Here is a 15,408-nt window from a genome sequence, read left to right as displayed (position 1 = left end):
TCTTATAGGAAATAAAACCACATAAAAACTTTGAAAGTGTCATTTCTTTTTCACGCAGGATAAAATCGGAAATTGTAGACATAGATAGATGAAACATGCGATGAGACCTCCTTGTCTTTGTTTTCCGCCACTATGTGATTCCATAGAAACCTCAAAGGAATCTGAGATTTTTATTTCTTTGTTCAAACGGTACCGTTGGAATATTTTCCTAAAAAATTCCTATCCTTCAAAATTCTTATGTTGTTGTTTTGTTCCAAATGGGGCCTTAGACAATAAGAGAGAGCCGTGTATTCTATTGGGTTTGGAAAATGCTTGTCGCTTGCGTCAACGCACTGTGTCCACGGGGAGCTCCTATACATCGCCTCAAGCGACGCTCGCGGCCGGCTCCGCTTAGGGAATCAGATGTGGCAGTCTAAGATGGGCTTGGCCCATGTTACATACGTGCTCTGGGATGCCTGCTGATGTTTACGTAAGATTTGGTAAATTTTCTTTTTGTATATTTTTCTTTCTTTCTCTTATATGTTTGAATAAATGTTTATATGTGAAAACTGTTCAAATTTAAATTCTTTAGATCTAAAAATTGTTCAAAGAGAAATTCGTTAAAATGTTGAAATCTTTATATTCTTTTTGTTCGGCTTTGAAAAATGCTCAAAATTTAAATTTTTTGTCCAGATCTGGAACTTGTTCATATTTAAAATTTGTTCAGATATACAAAATGTTCAATTGAAAATTTGTACATATTTAGAAATAGTTCAGATACAAAATATGTTCAGATTTCAAAAATGTTTAAATTTGAAATTTGTTCATATTTTGAAATTGTTCATATTTAAAAAAAATTCGGCTTTAGCAAATATTCAATTTGTACGATTTTCAATTTAACAAACATTTTTTTGAATCTAAGCAATTTTCATAAAAACAAACAGTTTATAAATAGAACAATTTTCAAACCCGAACATTTTTCAAAATTCAAAATCTGAAAATTGTTCAAACGCGAAAAATGTTCATATCTAAAAATGTTCAAAATAAAAATTGTTTAAACTTAAAACTTGTTCAAATTTTAAAAAGTTCAAATCTAAAAATGTTCAAACTTAAAAAACGTTCAAATTCAAAAAAATTAAAATTTTAGAAAGTTCAGAAAAAACCAATCGGCAAAACAAAAAACTGGAGAGAAAAAACCAGCAGAACCAAATAAAAAACCAGTAGAAAATGACAAAACTGAAGAAAAAAACGAAAGTAAACCAATTCCCTCGCTAATGGGCCGGCCCAATTCTATCCCGCTCTGAGCGGAGCGAGCGCTCGCTCCCGCGTTGGGCGGAGAATAGGGATCGCGGTGTCCACGTCGTTCTGTAAGGCCTCCATAGAAATCAGCCCGTAAGTGTAGCATTTCTGAGAGGCCGCCACATGCATGATGGGCTGGAAAACAAGATAGACAAAAAAAAAAATTATTTTGCGTTGATCTTCAGGGTTTCAACTAGTAAGGCAGAACGAGAACCGCATTGCAATTGCGGGCTTGCGGCTGATAGCTTGAACCTTGGACCAATGAGTACCCACCACCAACGGTAAGAAGCCTTTTTTTACATCACCGTTGCAGTACCTGAATTGGCAGCAATACAGATGAGAGAAGAACGTCAGTGTGCACGCAGCCTTGGCATTGCGGCTCAAAAAATTATGGGAGAACTTTCGTCGGTAACTACAGGGCTATGATTCGTTATATATTTTTGGCTGTCTTGAGAAGAGTACAAGATTGTGTTCTGAAAGAAGAAAGAAATTAAAGACCTCGAAGATTTGTTACTATCTTTTAGACTTTATTTTGTAATCGTTGTAGTCAGTTCACGTATATCTACCATGTACTATTTATTACTATGAATATATGTGGTATTGATTGTAAAAAAAAACGCCAGTGTGTCAGGATTGTCGCGCTAAAGTAGTGTCATAGCACCGTTAGGGCATCTCCAGCTGTGCGACGCATTTTAGCGTCCCCGCGCGTCCGTTTGAGTCGGCCGAAATGGTCGAAATCGACCGCGCGTCCGTTTGCGTCGGGAGATGGCTCCAGCGGCACGACGCATTTTTTTTGGGCCGGATCATTTTTTAATACATGAAACATATTTTACATAATTAAAACATGAAAAAAAAACCCTAATATTGCTGCTCCTCGTCGCTGTTGAGCACGATGATCTCCGGTGTCGCCCACGGCCAGTTGCCATCCGGGGGAGCATACGCCGGGCGCGCCGGCGATGCTTGAGGTGGAGGAGGCGCCCAGGACTGCGGCGGTGGAGGCGCCCAGAGCTGCGGCTGTGGCGGCGGCGGAGGCGCCCAGGGGTATGGTTGTGGCGGCGGTGGAGGAGGCGCCCAGGGCTGCGGCTGTGGCGGCGATGGAGGCGCCCAGGGCTGCGGCTGTGGCGGCGATGGAGGCGCCCAGAGCTGCGGCTATGGCGGCGGTGGAGGCGGTGCCTAGGGCTGCGGTTGTGGCGCCGCCGAGTCCTGTAGTGTCAGTCGAAGGGCTTCATCCTCCGATAGGCCCGGCGGCATGACGCCGGTGGCGTACCGGGGCAGCGGAGGCTGCACAGGCACGTCGTTCTCGGAGACGAGGAGGCCGAGCTTCGCCATCTCGTCGTCCGTCATGTTATCCGGGAACTCGAAAACGCGGCCCTCCGCCGCGGCCTGCTGCCATTGGTGGAAGACGGCCGCGACGTAGTCGTCGCTGTCGTCCTTCACCTCCTCGTTATGGTATGCGAGCGCCTCGATGTAGTCGTCCTCATCGTCGTAGGCGGCTTAGGCGTCGTCGTCGTCGTTCTGCTGCGCGCGCGTCGCCGCCTGGTGACGATGCCTCGGCGCCTCCTGTCGTCGTGGACGAGTCGGCGGTGCAGACCCGAAGGGAAAATCCCTGTCGCCCATGAAGCCCGCCCTTCTTCTCTTATCCGTCTCGGTCGACAGATACGTAAGCTGTCGGAGTCGATGGCGTACGCCGGATCGTCGCGGAGGTCCGGCGGCAGGTACCGCCTCCTTCGCCGGATCTCCGCGCTCCGATCAGGCTCGCGCGCAGGGACGGGAGGGATGGGCACCCGGTGGTGATAACCCACAAGAATAGGGGATCGCAACAGTCTTCGAGAGAAGTAAAACCCAAATTTATTGATTCGACACAAGGGGAGGTAAAGAATACTTATAAGCCTTAACAACTGAGTTGTCAATTCAGCTGCACCTGGAAAAGCACTAGTAACGGGGGTGATGTGAAAGCAGCAGTAATATGGGAGCAATAGTAACAAGTAACACAGACAGCAGTAGCAGTAATATGAGAGCAATGGCACCGTGAAAATAGTTGATACTACTTCCAATGTCATATAGGAACGAGTATATGATGATGAGAGATGGACCGGGGTTCCCAGCTATCTACATAGTGGTAACTCTCCAATAACAAGTGTTGGGTGAACAAATTACAGTTGGGCAATTGATAGGATTGAAATAGCATTAAGACAGAACATCAAGATTATTAATCATGTAGGCATGTTTTCCATATATAGTCATACGTGCTCGCAATGAGAAACTTGTACAACATCTTTTGTCCAACCAGCCGGTGGCAGCCGGGCCTCTAGGGAATCTACTGGAAATTAAAGTACTCTTTTAATAGAGCACCGGAGCAAAGCATTAACACTCCGTGAAAACATGTGATCCCCATACCTAAGTCTTCCCCTCCAGTTATCCAAGTTGCTGTCACTCTGGGGCCTCGGGTTCCGGACATAGACATGTGCAAACAACTTGTAGATACAATCTAAGCAATAAGTATAGAGCTTAAATCTAAGATCATGCCACTCGGGCCCTAGTGGCAAGCATTAAACACAACAAGATTGCAGCAACAATAACTTCACAAACTTTATAGATAGACTAATCATAATGTAACGATCCATCGGATCCCAACAAACACAACACCGATTACATCAGATGAATCTCAATCATGTAAGGCAGCTCATGAGATCATTGTATTGAAGTACATGGGGGAGAGAATACCAACTAGCTACAGCTAGAACCCGTAGTCCATGGGGGAACTACTCACGGAGCATGATGGAGGCGGTGGCGTCGATGGAGATGGCTTCCGGGGCACTTCCCCGTCCCGGCAGGGTGCCGGAACGAGACTTCTGTCCCCGAATTGGAGTTTCGCGATGGTGGCGGCGCCCCTGGAGTCTTTCTGGAGTTTCGTCAATTCGTATCGATGTTTTAGGTCAGGACGGCTTAAATAGGCGAAGAGACGGAGTCGGAAGGGCCACGGGGCCTCCTCACACTAGGGGGCGCGCCCCCTCCTTGGGTCGCGCCGCCACCACGTGTGGGGCCCCCAGGGCTCCCCTCTGGTCCCTCTCCGACTTTCTGGAAGCTTCCGGGAAAAATAAGGTTCTGGGCGTTGATTTCGTCCGATTCCGAGAATATTGCCGAACAGCCTTTCTGGAACCAAAAACAGCAGAAAACAGGAACTGGCACTTCGGCATCTTGTTAATAGGTTAGTTCCGGAAAATGCATAAAAACATTATAAAGTGCAAGCAAAACATGTAAGTATTGTCATAAAACAAGCATGGAACATCGGAAATTATAGGTACGTTGGAGACGTATCAAGCATCCCCAAGCTTAGTTCCTGCTCGCCCTCGAGTAGGTAAACGATAAAAAGAATAATTTCTGTAGTGACATGCTACTTACATAACCTTGATCATACTATTATAAAGCATATGAGATGAATGCAGTGACTCAAGGCAATGATCTATAGTTGCTAACAAATAGATAACATATAGCAAAACTTTTCATGAATAGTACTTTCAAGAAAAGCATCAAAAGTCTCGCATAAGAGTTAACTCATAAAGAAATAAATTCAGAGTAAAGGCATTGAAGCAACACAGAGGAAGATTTAAGTTTCAGCAATTTCTTTCAACTTCCAACATGTATATCTCATGGATAATGGTCAACACAAAGTAATATGATGAACGCAAATAAGCAAATATGCAAGAATCAATGCACAGTTGACACAAGTGTTTGCTTCTAAGATGGAAGGAAGTAGGTAAACTGACTCAACATAAAGTAAAAGAAAGGCCCTTCGCAGAGGGAAGCAGGGATTAAATCATGTGCTAGAGCTTTTTAAGTTTTGAAATCATATAGAGAGTATAAAAGTAAAGTTTTGAGAGGTGTTTGTTGTTGTCAACGAATGGTAGTGGGCACTCTAACCCCCTCATCAAACAGACTTTCAAAGAGCGGCTCCCATGAAGGACGTTATCTCTACCAACAAGGTAGATCATCCCTCTTCTCTTTTGTTTACACATGTACTTTAGTTTTATTTATGGTTGACACTCCTCCCAACCTTTTGCTTACACAAGCCATGGCTAACCGAATCCTCGGGTGCCTTCCAACATTCACATACCATGAAGGAGTGTCTATTTGCAAAATTAAGTTGCTTACTGATGAATCAGGGCAAAACACGTGAAGAGAATTATTAGTGAAGGTTAATTAATTGGGGCTGGGAACCCCGTTGCTAGCTCTTTTTGCAAAATTATTGGATAAGCGGATGAAGCCACTAATCCATTGGTGAAAGCTGCCCAACAAGATTGAAAGATAAAACACCACATACTTCCTCATGAGCTATTAAACATTGACACAAATAAGAGATAGTAAAGTTTTGAATTGTTTAAAGGTAGCACATGAAGTATTTACTTGGAATGGCAGTAAAATACCACATAGTAGGTAGGTATGGTGGACACAAATGGCATAGGTTTTGGCTCAAGGTTTTGGATGCACGAGAAGCATTTCCTCTCAGTACAAGGCTTTGGCTAGCAAGGTTGTTTGAAGCAAACACAAGTATGAACCGGTACAGCAAAACTTACATAAGAACATATTGCAAGCATTATAAGACTCTACACTGTCTTCCTTGTTGCTCAAACACTTCTACTAGAAAATATCTAGACCTTAGAGAGACCAATCATGCAAACCAATTTCAACAAGCTCTACGGTATTTCTCCACTAATAGGTTTAAACTACATGATGCAATAGCTTAATCATGATCTACTTGAGAACTCAAAACAATTGCCAAGTATCAAATTATCCAAGACAATATGAGGCATTTTCTGTTTCCAACCAAATAACAATAAGTGCAATAGCTTCCAACTTTTGTCATTGAACATTAAAAGTAAAACGAAGAACACAAGTGTTCATATGAAAAAGCGGAGCGTGTCTCTCTCCCAAACAAGGATTACTAGGATCCGATCTTATTCAAACATAAACAAAAATAAAAGCACACAGACGCTCCAAGTAAAGAACATAAGATGTGACCGAATAAAAAATATAGTTTCAATAGAAGAAACCTGATAAGTTGATGAAGAAGGGGATTCCTTGGGCATCCCCAAGCTTAGACGCTTGAGTCCTCTTGAAATATGCAGGGATGAACCACGGGGGCATCCCCAAGCTTAGACTTTTCACTTTTCTTGATCATATATCATCCTCCTCTCTTGACCCTTGAAAACTTCCTTCACACCAAACTTCTCATAAACTTCATTAGAGGGGTTAGTACTCGAAAAAAAAACTTTAATCCACCTTGGCCCTGTAGTGACACATTGCAAGTACTCAATAAAACATTAGCTACAGCTCTCCACGTCTAGAAAGCCTCACTTAAAGTCCACAAGAGACAATGCAAAAAACAGAGACAGAATCTGTCAAAACAGAACAGCCAGTAAACACGAATTTTTAAGAGGTACTTCCGTTGTTCAAATCAGAAAACTCAAAACTAATGAAAGTTGCGTAAATATCTGAGGATCACTCACGTAAATTGGCAGATTTTCCTGAGTTACCTACAGAGAATCTTACCCAAATTCGTGACAGCAAGAAATCTGTTTCTGCGCAGAAATCCAAATCTAGCATCAACCTTCTATTAGAGACTTCACTTGGCACAACATTGCAATAAAATAAAGATAAGAAGAGGTTGCTACAGTAGTAACAACTTCCAAGACACAACAAAACAGTAGCAAAATAAAGACATGGGTTATCTCCCAAGAAGTGCTTTCTTTATAGCCATTAAGATGGACTCAACAGTTTTAATGATGCACTCGCAAGAAATAAGAGTTGAAGCAAAAGAGAGCATCAAGAAGCAAATTCAAAACACATTTAAGTCTAACCCACTTCCTATGCATAGGAATCTTGTACACAAATAAATTCATGATGAACAAAGTGACAAGCATAAGAAGGTAAAACAAGAGTAACTTCAAAATTTTAAGCACATAGAGAGGTGTTTTAGTACCATGCAAATTTCTATAACCATATTTTCTTCTCTCATAATAATTTTCAGTAGCTTCATGAACAAACTCAACAACATAACTATCACATGAAGCATGCTTTTCATGATTCACAAACACATAATTTTTATCAAGCTCAGAAATAATAGGATCAAAACTTTCAAACCCACTTTTATCAATAATGTAACAAGATGATTGATCAATCTCAAAAGATATGGGACTCATAGATAAAGTCAAGAACTCTCCAATCCCATTTTCATTAGTAGTACAATTAATAGTATCAAGTAACATAGGACCATCATCTAGAGATTTATCATAAACATTTGCCAAGCAAAACTCTTTAGTACCATGAATTTCGACATCAGGCACAAACAAAGCATTATCATAAAATTTATCAAAGTAGCATGGATTATCATAGATAACAGTAGCATAATTATTCTCACAAGTTTTACTCATAGGTAATATTTCAAGAGAATCCCCAGGAACATAACATTCATCCTCCTCTGGTAAGCATGGAGGACAATCAAATAGTGTAAGAGATAAAGAGTTACTCTCATTAGAAGGTTGGCATGGGTAGCTAATCCATTCTTCCTCCTTTTGTTCATCAATCTCCTCTTCTTTTTCATCCAATGAGCTTTCAGGTTCATCAATTTCCTCCTCTTTTTCATCCAATAAGCTTTCAGGTTCATCAATTTCTTCTTTCACAGGTTCCTGCAAATTGTGAGTGCATTCTTGTGCATTAATGAGTCTCTCTTTATAATCAATGATATAAGGATTATCACTGTAGCTTTCTATCCAAAAATTAAGGATAGAAGAGACATAATCTTTAAGGTCCTTACAAACAACACAAGTTTCATAATTTTTAGCCATGAAGGATTCTATCTCAGAGGCTACCATAAATATGACAAATTGTTCTACCTCTTCGAACCCAAAATGAATATAGCTATTCCAATTATAGTTCTTAATTAAAAATTCCTCACTAAAGCCACATTGAAATTTAAGATGTTTAGTATCCTGTTTAGAGCAACAGTTTATATCATGGCGTTTAAGCAAGATTTTAGCAATTGCATTCAGTTTTTCTATCACAGCACTCATAAATTTCCCGTTCTTGATTCTCTATAATTATTATATAATTCAATAAGCTCCAAATAGTTTGTAGGTTCTCCCATAGCAACAGTTTTAAATTTTTTGGTTTTTCAAATTTTTATGGATTTTCGGGTATATAGGGAAAATAAAACAAGACAAAAACAAACTAGACAAAAATAAACTAAGCAAAATAATACTAGACAAAGATAAACTAAGCACAAATAAACTAGACAAAAGTAAACTAAGCAAAACAAAATAAAATAAAACAGAGAGAGAGGTAGAGTGTACTCCCCAGGTGAACTTATGAGTAGAGCTATGCCTCCCCGGCAACGACGCCAAAAAATAGTCTTGATAACCCACAAGTATAGGGGATCGCAACAGTCTTCGAGGGAAGTAAAACCCAAATTCATTGATTCGACACAAGGGGAGGTAAAGAATACTTATAAGCCTTAACAACTGAGTTGTCAATTCAGCTGCACCTGGAAAAGCACTAGTAACAGGGGTGATGTGAAAGCAGCAGTAATATGGGAGCAATAGTAACAGTAACACAGCAGCAGTAGCAGTAATATGAGAGCAATGGCACCAGAAAATAGTTGATACTACTTCCAATGTCATATAGGAACGAGTATATGATGATGAGAGATGGACCGGGGTTCCCAGCTATCTACACTAGTGGTAACTCTCCAATAACAAGTGTTGGGTGAACAAATTACAGTTGGGCAATTGATAGGATTGAAATAGCATTAAGACAGAACATCAAGATTATTAATCATGTAGGCATGTTTTCCATATATAGTCATACGTGCTCGCAATGAGAAACTTGTACAACATCTTTTGTCCAACCAGCCGGTGGCAGCCGGGCCTCTAGGGAATCTACTCGGAAATTAAGGTACTCCTTTTAATAGAGCACCGGAGCAAAGCATTAACACTCCGTGAAAACATGTGATCCTCATACCTAAGCCTTCCCCTCCAGTTATCCCAGCTTGCTCGTCACTCGGGGCCTCGGGTTCCGGACATAGACATGTGCAAACAACTTGTAGATACAATCTAAGCAATAAGTATAGAGCTTAAATCTAAGATCATGCCACTCGGGCCCTAGTGACAAGCATTAAACACAACAAGATTGCAGCAACAATAACTTCACAAACTTTATAGATAGACTAACCATAATGTAACGATCCATCGGATCCCAACAAACACAACACCGATTACATCAGATGAATCTCAATCATGTAAGGAAGCTCATGAGATCATTGTACTGAAGTACATGGGGGAGAGAATACCAACTAGCTACAGCTAGAACCCGTAGTCCATGGGGGAACTACTCACGGAGCATGATGGAGGCGGTGGCGTCGATGGAGATGGCTTCCGGGGGCACTTCCCCGTCCCGGCAGGGTGCCGGAACAGAGACTTCTGTCCCCCGAATTGGAGTTTCGCGATGGTGGCGGCGCCCCTGGAGTCTTTCTGGAGTTTCGTCAATTCGTATCGATGTTTTAGGTCAGGACGGCTTAAATAGGCGAAGAGACAGAGTCGGAAGGGCCACGGGGCCTCCTCACACTAGGGGGGCGCGCCCCCCCTTGGGCCGCGCCGCCACCACGTGTGGGGCCCCCAGGGCTCCCCTCTGGTCCCTCTCTGACTTTCTGGAAGCTTCCGGGAAAAATAAGGTTCTGGGCGTTGATTTCGTCCGATTCCGAGAATATTGCCCGAACAGCCTTTCTGGAACCAAAAACAGCAGAAAACAGGAACTGACACTTCGGCATCTTGTTAATAGGTTAGTTCCGGAAAATGCATAAAAACGTTATAAAGTGCAAGCAAAACATGTAAGTATTGTCATAAAACAAGCATGGAACATCGGAAATTATAGGTACGTTGGAGACGTATCAGGCGGCAGCTAAGCCGCTAGCCGCAAGGCAGTTGCACGTCGGCCCAGCGCTCGCACGCCATCCATTTGCAGTGCATGAGCCTCCCCAGAGTGAGGGGAGCGGCACCCTCTTGCAGCCGCTGCCGGAGGCCGGAAGTCGTTCTTCTTCCCATGGCGCTGCGGCGGTGGTGGTGCGAGTGGAGGTGTGGGGGAAGGAGGAACGCGGCCGGTGGTCTTTTAAGGGCGGCCGCGCGTGGGATACGATGGCATTGAAGGCGGCGCAGAAGCCAAGCCGCCGCCCGCCAGTGCGCGTGCAGAACAGGCAGCCGCACCATTGATGGCGAAGGCTGCGGCGCAGACGCGGAAGCGCTGACCGCCGAAGCGATGTCTCGATGCAGTCTCGCTGCCAGGCGGGCCCGGTGGAGAAGCGAGCGGACACTTTGCGCGTCCGCCGAGCGTTCGCAGAGACGCAAACCTGACGCATATTTGGGCCAGGTTTGCGTCTCCGCGGACTGCCCGGTCACTTTGCATCGCCCCGCTGGAGGTGGTGCCAGACGCATTTCCGGTCCGCGCGGATGCAAACGGTCGTTACGCCGCTGGAGATGCCCCTACTCGTGTAGCTACTTGAAAAACTTCAGTTTCATGATGGGTAAGTGATCATCGACGTCTCCATCTCGTGCGTATATTAGCTGCTAGTGCCTGGTCAGATCGATCAGTTTCTCTCTTCTTTCTTTCTTGATGAAGCTGCTGATTCACATTGCTGAAGCCTGCACCAAACGGAATGGAACAGCAGTGTAGCAAAACTCCATAGAACCTAGCAGCGCACGCTCGATGGATCGCTAGCTGCTTCCATTCCACTGATGAATGACGCAATCTTTGATTCATTCCGCCCGATTTCCCGTGAAACCAATTGAATGCAAGCAAATCCTCAGTTCATTCACTCCATTTCTCCTCCATCCCGTGACCAACATTTAATCATCAGCTCCACATTTACTCGCCGTGTCTCTGCCCCTCTGACACTATAAAACCTGCGCGCTCTGCCATCTTCTTTCCCACCATTTCCAACGGTCGCGGCATTTCCGGTGGAAGAGGGATTGCGCACGTTGCGATCGATCGATCGATCAATGGCTTCGGTGCTGTCGGCCTTGATGATGGTTGTCGTGGTGATGCTGGCGGGCGCCGGGCGCTGGACGTGCCGGTGCGAGTTCACGGTGGTGGTGCCAGACTCGGGGCCTCTGTTGGACGCGCCGCAGCCGGGGTTCTCGGACCGGGCGCGCACCGACCCGGCCGAGCAGCGCGCCGTGCTGGACGTGATGGCGGCCACAGGCAACGGCTGGGCGTCGGGCATCGCGGACGTCTGCCGCGGCCGGTGGCACGGCATCGAGTGCGTGCCCGACCGCGGAGACGTCTACCACGTCGTCTCCCTCTCCTTCGGCGCGCTCTCCGACGACACCGCCTTCCCAGCCTGCGACTCGGCGCATGCCACGTTCTCCCCTGCCGTCCTCGCGCTCCCGCACCTCCGATCCCTCTTCTTCTACCGTTGCTTCTCGGCCAACCCGCAGCCCATCCCGGCATTCCTCGGCCGCCTCGGCCCCGCGTTCCGGTCTCTCGTGCTAAGGCAGAACGGCCACGTCGGCCCGATCCCGGCGGAGATCGGGAACCTCTCGGCGCTGCGCGTGCTCGACCTCCACGGCAACCATCTCACCTCTGCCATCCCGGCAACAGTCCAGTCACTGAACCACCTCCAGCTGCTCGACCTCAGCTACAACCGGCTCGCCGGTCAAGTGCCCAACATCAGGTTCCGACACCTCAGCATCCTGGACCTTAGCCACAACGCCCTGCAGGGTCCCGTCCCGGCCAGTCTCGGGCAATGCCTGTCGCTACTGAAGATTGACCTCAGCCAGAACCGCCTGGCCGGCACGATACCGGACGCACTCGGTGACCTGTCCGACCTCATCTTGCTGGACCTAAGCCACAACGTGTTGTCCGGACCGATCCCGTCGGCGATCGGCAGGCTGTCAACGCTGCGGTCGCTGATCCTCGGAGACAACCGGATGCAGTTCTCGACGGTCCCCGGAGACTTCTTCACGGGGCTCAAGGCACTAACGACGCTAGTTCTCTCCGGCATGGGGCTGGAAGGATCATTGCCGGAGTCGATAGGGGAGCTGAGCCAGCTCCGTGTGCTCCGGCTGGAGAGCAACGGGTTCACCGGCGTCATACCGGCGAGCTTCCGGCGGCTGGAGAAGGCGAGCGAGCTCCGCGTGGACGGCAACCGGCTCGTGGGGCCGATACCATTCGGCAAGCAGATGATGTGGAGGCTGGGCAAGAAGCTGCGCGTCGGCGGCAACGAGGGCCTCTGCTACGATGCCAAGCAAGAAGGGCTGGAGGGCGTCGTAGCGCTGGCCGGAGTCGCGGACTGTGACAGCGTGAGGAGCCGCACGACGCAGCACTTGAGCTGGAAAAGTAGCGGCGGCTACGTCGGCCCTGGCGGCTTGACGGCTAACGCGACATCATCGGCCGCAAATTCTGGCCGCAACTGCGCGGGTGTCAGGAGGAGTGTGCACGTTTTGCTGGTCGTTTTGGTGTTTTTGCAGCTTGCACTGTTGTAGGTAGAGTTTTTTCATTGGGAGGAATAAAGGAACTGTACAAAACGTCTTGCGGATCGATTGGTGGCCGTTTTGCGGCAGATACTTCTGTTTGCTTTGCATAAGGCATCCCATCTTCCTCCCTTCATCTTCCGGGATCCATGCCTCCATGGGATACTGGGGTGGGCTACCGCACCATGTAAGAGCATCTCCAGCCGCGTCCCCCAAAGCGTCCCCCAAAGGGATTTAGGGCGCGCCGGACAGAAAATGCGTTTCAGCCGCGTCCCCCAAAGCCCTTTTTTATCCGGCGCGGCCCGATACGGTGTCCGGCGCCCCGAGCCCGTCCCCGTCCCACACGGGACGCACCGGGGACGCCGGACACAACGAAAAGCGAGCCGAACCGACGCGGGCCCGACCCGTCAGCGGCACAGGAAGGCTAAAACCCCGTCGCCTACCTTTGGTCAAGCGACGTTAATGGCGTCCCTGTTTTCCCAGGCGACGCAGGGACGCGTCTCGTCGTGCATGGCCGCGTGGCCGTCCGCGCCGGAGTTATTGTGTGCAACCACCCGCTGCCGCCGCTGTTTTAAGACGCCCTGCAGTTCTCGCCGCTCATAATCCTTCTCGTCGCCGCCGCCTCCCCCCTCCCAGATCTTCTCCTCGCCGCTCAAAAAATGTCGAGCTCGTCCTCCCGCAAGATCGCCGCGGCGAACGGCTTCGGCCGCGGCAGCCTCACCGTGGCGGAGGCGTGGGCGCTGTACCACGCCCGGTATCCAGTCCCGCCGGACATGCGGCTGCCAGCGGCGGCGGGCCGGAAGATGGCCGTGAACGGCATTGGCGTTCCGCCGCCGCCGAAGCCGCGCACGGAGCAATGGTGGGACGCCGTCAAGGCCCGTCGGGCTCAACTCACCGCCCAGGAGCGGTTGGATCCGACGTGGGCGGTCGACAACAACGACGCCTGGTGGACGACGTACTTCAAGGCGAAGTACGACATCGAGATGCACAGCACCGACAACCTCGTCGGCGGCCCCAATAGCTGGAACAAGGACGGCCGCGCCCTGTTCTGGGGCGTTCCGGGGCGCACCCTCGACAACGTCATCCGCGGCATCCGCAACGGCGCTCCAAGGTTGGAGATGCCGTCGTCGCCGCCGCCGTCTCCTCAATGGCAGCCGAGGAGGACGACGTACTCGTTCTCCTCGCACTCTTCTTCCTCGGGACCGGCGCGATCGACGCCGTCCTCGTCTTACCGGTCGGCACCGTACACCGTTCCCAAACGGGAGGTGAAGGAGGAGCCGGCGACGCCCGTCAACACGAGGCGTGGCGGCAGCGGCAGCCGGCGGCAGCAAGGGAGGCGCGGCGGCGCCCTCCTCATCCCGAAGCCGGAGGTGAAGGAGGAGCCGGAGGAAGCGTCGCAGGCGGCGCTGCTGGCGGAGTACGAGCGGCAGCAGCGGCTCATCGCCAGCAGCGACGACCCCGAGGACTGCCCAGGGCTGCGGGCGGCGTTCTTGGCGTCCATGAACGACAAGGACGCCTGGAGGGGCGACCTGGACGCGGTGATCGCCATGTCCATCCGCGACTCCGGAAAGCCGCTGGTGGACCTCACCGACGACGGCGAGGCAGGACCAAGCGGCTTGGTGAAGGACGAGCCCGTCGACGAGCCCGTCGACGAGCGTGTCAAGCAGGAGGTCATCACCGACGACATGTACAACTTCCAGCAGTACTACGACGCCTCCGGCCGCCGCAAGTGGTTCTAGATTAGGTTTAGTTTAAAGTTAGTCAAATTTCGTTCGAATCTATGTAAGTTTGGACGAATCTACTCGAATCTAGTTAAGTTTAAAATTTGCGAAATTTTGTTTGGGGGACGCGACTGGGGAGCGACGTCCCCCAAACACGGCACGAACGAAACACGTCCCCCAAACGCTCAATCCGGCGCGGTTTGGGGGACGGTTTGGGGGACGCGGCTAGAGATGCTCTAACCCTCGAGCTCGTTTCAATGTTGATATGGTGCAATTGCGTTAGCAACTTAGCATACATGAGTAATGCTCTCTCCAGCTCATAAATATTAACGAGGCTGAAACGATGTCTCTCTCCCTGACTCATGTTACGTGTTTATATAGGGTAGAAAAAGTCTCTACTGTGACATATTTAAGGAGATACATATATGTATAGATTAGTGTACTACAACATATACCTATATGGAGGTTACTTTGTCTAACAGCCCCTTAATCTAAATCTTCATAAACTTTGGCGAAGATTTAGATTATACCTAAACTCATGAATATTTAGAACTAGAAGTGTCTTGGTAAAACCATCAGCTACTTGATTTTTACTTGACATGAACTTGATCTCTAGTTGTTTGCGTGCCACTCTTTCATGCACAAAATGAAATCAATCTCAATATGTTTTGTGCGGGCATGGAACAATGAACTGGCATGGTTTTTCCTTCAATTTTACTCCAAGTTTCTAAAGAAGAACTTCAACCCAAATGAGCTCTATTGTAGCATTAGCAAGTGCCTTATTGATGGCAACAACTCTGTGTGTACCAACTCGTTAGGACTCCAAGTGTAGAGTGTTATAAAAAGCGTCTTTTTCCCACAAGGGTGACTCGAGGATTTATATCGAACTC

General features: G+C 47.9%; 1 protein-coding gene across 1 annotated transcript; it reads left to right on the top strand.

Annotated features, from left to right (window-relative positions):
* The first annotated feature begins 11,324 nt into the window (after nucleotides 1–11,324).
* Nucleotides 11,325–12,809, top strand: LOC124708430 (protein TOO MANY MOUTHS-like). The gene has a single exon (XM_047240112.1). The coding sequence runs from the start codon at nucleotides 11,325–11,327 to the stop codon at nucleotides 12,807–12,809; it is 1,485 nt and encodes a 494-aa protein (XP_047096068.1).
* The last annotated feature ends 2,599 nt before the right edge of the window (nucleotides 12,810–15,408 follow it).

The sequence above is a fragment of the Lolium rigidum genome, chromosome 4 (assembly GCF_022539505.1).
Source record: "Lolium rigidum isolate FL_2022 chromosome 4, APGP_CSIRO_Lrig_0.1, whole genome shotgun sequence".
NCBI lineage: Eukaryota > Viridiplantae > Streptophyta > Magnoliopsida > Poales > Poaceae > Lolium > Lolium rigidum.
This window is presented reverse-complemented; position numbering and strand designations above follow the sequence as displayed.

Coding starts and splice junctions, on each gene's coding strand:
- LOC124708430 (XM_047240112.1), top strand. CDS start 11,325: ATGGCTTCGGTGCTGTCGGCCTTGATGATGGTTGTCGTGGTGATGCTG.